The 4,724-nt window shown below is 40.2% G+C and overlaps 1 protein-coding gene across 1 annotated transcript; it reads right to left on the bottom strand.

Annotated features, from left to right (window-relative positions):
• Nucleotides 1-247: 247 nt before the first annotated feature.
• Nucleotides 248-1,183, bottom strand: LOC133066599 (olfactory receptor 8B12-like). The gene has a single exon (XM_061157838.1). It carries the CDS (start codon nt 1,181-1,183, stop codon nt 248-250), a length of 936 nt encoding a protein of 311 aa, XP_061013821.1.
• Between the last annotated feature and the right edge of the window lie 3,541 nt (nt 1,184-4,724).

The following is a 4,724-nucleotide window of genomic DNA, read 5'->3' as shown; positions in this document are numbered from 1 at the left end:
GGATTAAATCATTCTTTAGACCTGTTAAAGAGTAACCCTCTATGACTGTGGAAACTGTTTTCATAAAACAAAGACTGATTGGAATAGATAGGCTAGAGTAAGGAGTAGAGAAATACAATGCTTACAGGCAAATTAAAATTTTTCTCTAAATATAGAAGAGAAAGCACCAGCTGGCATTTGTTTTCTTCACTGAAAAGCAATTTTTTTTTTAACTGATAAGCAAAGCTTTGGAGTTTCTTTGTCATTTTCAAGAGAAGATTTTTATGCTCAAGGTTTTCTTCAGAGCAACTTTCACATCCTTATTCCTCAGGCTATAGATTAACGGGTTGAGCATGGGCACCACAGCAGTATAGAATACAGAGGACACTTTCCCCTGATCAAGGGGTAAAATAGAAGGTGGTTTGAGGTACATAAAAGCTCCTGATCCAAAGAAGAGAGAAACCACAATTATATGGGAACTGCATGTACTAAAGGCTTTGGATTGGCCCTCAGTGGAGCTGATGTGGAGAATGTTAGAAAGAATAAAACCATAAGAGATAAAAATGGTCACAATGGGCACCCCAATGCCAATAGTCACAACAATAAAGACCACCAGCAAATTTATGTAAGAACTGTTACAGGAGAGCTCAAGGAGGGGAATGATGTCACACATATAGTGATTGACAAGGTTGTCACCACAGAAGGTCATAAACATTATGTTTCCCATATGAGCCACAGCTCCAAACACTCCCATCCCATAGACCCCCAACAAAAGGAGTAAACACACCTGAGGAGACATGGTAACCGTGTACACCAGTGGCTTACAGATGGCGGCATAGCGGTCATATGCCATCGCTGACAGGATGTAGGATTCAGAAAAGACAAAAAAACAGAAGAAAAAAAATTGAGTCATACACCCTGCATAGGAAATGATGTTCTTCTCTGAGACAAAACCCATCAGCATTTTAGGGGTGAGGGTAGTGGAATAACTAAAATCTATGAAGGAGAGGTTGAAGAGGAAAAAGTACATGGGAATATGAAGGTGAGAATTCAGTCCAATCAAGGTTATCAAACCCAGGTTCCCCACTACGGTGACTACATAGAAACTCAGAAACAGGAAGAAGAGGGGGATCTTGAGTTGTGCCTGGTCTGTTAAGCCTGTGAGGATGAACTCTATCACAGAGGAGGTGTTATCTGCAGCCATTCTCCTCTAGGAGAATCTGTGAGGGAAAAAGAAAGAGTCACTAAACAAAACAGAGGCAACATATTTTGAAAGTTACTGGAAGTTATGAAGGTGAGATGGAGAAGAAAAGGAACACTTACTGAGCTCTAACTGGGAGCTTTCAAAATGTGGTGCTGAAGAAGACTCTTGAGAGTCCCTTGGACAGTAAGGAGATCAAGCCAGTCAATCCTAAAGGAAATCAACCTTGCATAGTCATTGGAAGGACTGAAGTTGAAGCTGAAGCTCTAATACTTTGGCCACCTGGTGCAAAGAGCCAACTCATTGGAAAAAGGCTGTGATGCTGGTAAAGATTGAAGGCAGGAGGAGAAAGGGATGACAGAAGATGAGATGGTTGGATGACATCACTGATTCAATGGAAATGAGTTTGAGCAAACTCCGGGCTATAGTGAAGTAGAGGGAAGCCTGGCATACTGCAGTTCATGGGATCGCAAAGAGTTGGACATGACAATGACTGAAAAACAACAGCTGTGAGATAGGCACGGTTCTACATTCTGTGTGGCATGATCAGTTCAGTTCAGTTGCTCTGTCATGTCCAACTCTTTGTGACCCCATGGACTGCAACATGCCAGGCTTCCCTGTCCATCACCAACTCCTGGAGCTTGATCAAACTCATGTCCATCGGGTCAGTGATTCCATTCAACCATCTCATCCTCTGTCGTGTGTGGTGTTATGTTTATCCCCATATGACAGATGAAGACACTGGACTTAAGTGATTTGCACAAGTCCCAGTATTCCTAAGTTGTGACAAAAGGTGAACTCAGGTGGTTTGGCTCAGAGTGTGAGCTCTCTCTGCCACAGGACAGACCAGGTCAGGCAGGCACTTACCCTCCTTCTGCTTGGAGTCACAGTGCTGAGCTCTGCTGGCTCTCATCCACCTCTTTCATGGATACTCAAATGCCCTGTGTAAAGAAGGTGAAAACTCGGGGCTCAGATGCCTCTGCTTCTCCACTTTAATGATCAAAACCTCTAGTTTATCTTGCTTCTCTTGCTGAGTAGAAGGACATGGTCTCTGACTGTGCCTTTGCCCCAAGCCTCCTGTCCACGCTCCAAGGATGAAGCAGCATCCTTTCCTTATGCCCATGGGTAACAGGAGACTAAAGGCTTTTATTCTGGATCAGATATCTCAGTTGACTTTATTACAAGAGACTCCCTCGGGATCACATCTCCAGAGACCACCTTCCCAGGGAAGAAGAAATGTTTACTTACATCTCTGACAGTGCTTAACAAGGGTTTTAATGAACTTTTATTCAAGTTGCATCCTTTTAAACACAATTAAGAGCAAAACCAGGTGGCACTGGTGATAAAGAACCCACCTGCCAACGTCGGAAAGGTAAGAAATGCAGGTTCGATCCCTGGGTGGGGAAGATCCCCTGGAGGAGGAAATAGCAACTCACTCCAGTATTCTTGCCTGGAGAATTCCATGGGCAGAGGAGCCTAGCAGGCTACAGGCCATGGGCTCACACAGAGTCAGGAACAACTGAAGCGATTTAGCATGCAAGAACAAAACAGTGTGAAAAAATAATTCTTGCTACCTGGTATTGAACACTTACCGTGTACCAGGCACTATCTGACCCAGAAGCCTGCTACAGATACCAAGCATCTAAAGCAATACAAAAATAATTTTAATTTGTTTATTCCTCACAACAACTTTATATATTAGACCTAGTCATCTCTACTTTAAAAGTGAGGAGCACACACTGCTAGAAGTTTCCAGAATCTTGAGTCAAAACCACAGCCTGTCCAACTCCAGATTTCTTATTCTTAACCACTGGGCTACACTACCTCCCTGTAAGTGACAACAAAATCTCTGAAGTGGCATTTTTACTTTCTAGGATCTCATGAGATTCTTTATAGATAAAAACAAGTACTTACATAATTTCAGTGGGGAATGTAGAAAGTGTTAGAGCCAAGAAGGGTAAAATTAGGTGTTTGGGACTTCAGAGAAGGATATTCTTATTTCAGTCACCTCTAAAATATAGGAAGAATTATTTGCACCTTCTCCAAGCTTAAACCTAAAGACATTTTCTCTGATTTCTCTCCAATCTCTCTGATTTACTTGATCATGCAGTTTAAGCTTGATTACTAAAAGCAAATATTTGTGAAATAACTAATAGCAACTTTTGTCAAGACCTAAAAGCAGAGAACAGCCTCTGCAGCCAATCTGTCAGATAAAGGGGAGATGAAAGATTTTGAACAAAAACAGCATTTATTCAGCAAGTACTTACTGAATATATATATATATACTGTCTCTGAAGCCCTCTAAGACCCGGCGATTCTTCAGTGAAAAAGCAAAACCAAAAAAGGATTCTTGCCCTCTTGGAGCTTTCATTCAAATTGCAGAAGATAAAAAAATACACGAAAGAAAGAGGTAAAAAGTAACATGAGGATTGTGATGAAGAAAAGGAAAGTAAGGGAATGGAATAGAAAAGAAAAAGGCTACAGATTTCAACTTTAAATAGATAAATCTGACATTTTAGTGATAATTTGAAAGACACCTAAAAAACTTCTCTTGATACGAACAGTTACTCTAACAAAACATGATGTGTTCGTGGTTTAATGTAGCACCTTTCCAACCTAGGCATCACGCTTATGACCTGCACTTTAAATGCAGTATTTTAACCCAGATTGCTGGCTGTGAGGGAGAAAATCCTGATCATAGTAACAGGATAGAGGGGCTAAAGACCTTGCTGCAGTTTCAGACAATGACAATCACACAATGTAGATTTTTAACTGAAACTAATATAAAGCCTAATAACATTTTGAGTACCAATTAGCATTCTATATGCTTTGCCAGGGACTTTTAAATATTAAAAATCATAGATTTTCTATCCAAAAAATTAAATTTCTACTGGGGAAGTCTGCAGATTAGTTATATTTGGGGTCCAAGTTAAAGGCTAGAATCCTCTTGGGGAAGTTATGAAATCAAAACATAAAAGCAGAAGTCCACTTTCCTCCAAGCAAGTCCAACTAAAACCACTGTGAGTATTGATATATGTGCACATATATCAATGAAGACTTGCTGAGACAGCAGTGATGGGGTCTCGTCCATCTTATTTACACTGAGAATTGTCTACAGCCCAGAGTGACTCAAAAGAACCCCAGTTCCTGTTCTCAATCCCACTTCACTTGTTTAAGAAATACAGAAAATAATCCATTATCAAGAAGTAAAAATAAGCACCAAAAATAAGCTCTTCTTAAGACTCAAGGGCAAAGAAGTCCTTAGGGATTCATTAAACATTCACTTTCCTCTAGGAATTTTAGAGAGTTCTTGCAGGCATGGAAAGGCATGCAACACTAGGAAAAATTTTTCTGAGGTTTTTGTAACTTCAGAGACAGTTTCCATGGGAATTTTATTTTAAATGCATAAAGGTTTTATTTCAAGTGAATCAGGACTTCTCTAAAGTCATTTTCACCATTCACTCGTTCCAGTACAAGCAGAGAGAAACATAGAAATAAATATTCTTGATCAAGTTACTTTTGTCACAGAACTCTTTTCCACAAC

Source organism: Dama dama, chromosome 2, assembly GCF_033118175.1.
Source record: "Dama dama isolate Ldn47 chromosome 2, ASM3311817v1, whole genome shotgun sequence".
In the NCBI taxonomy this organism is placed as follows: domain Eukaryota; kingdom Metazoa; phylum Chordata; class Mammalia; order Artiodactyla; family Cervidae; genus Dama; species Dama dama.
Note: the sequence above shows the minus strand (reverse complement) of the source record. Positions and strands in the feature narration are given on the sequence as shown.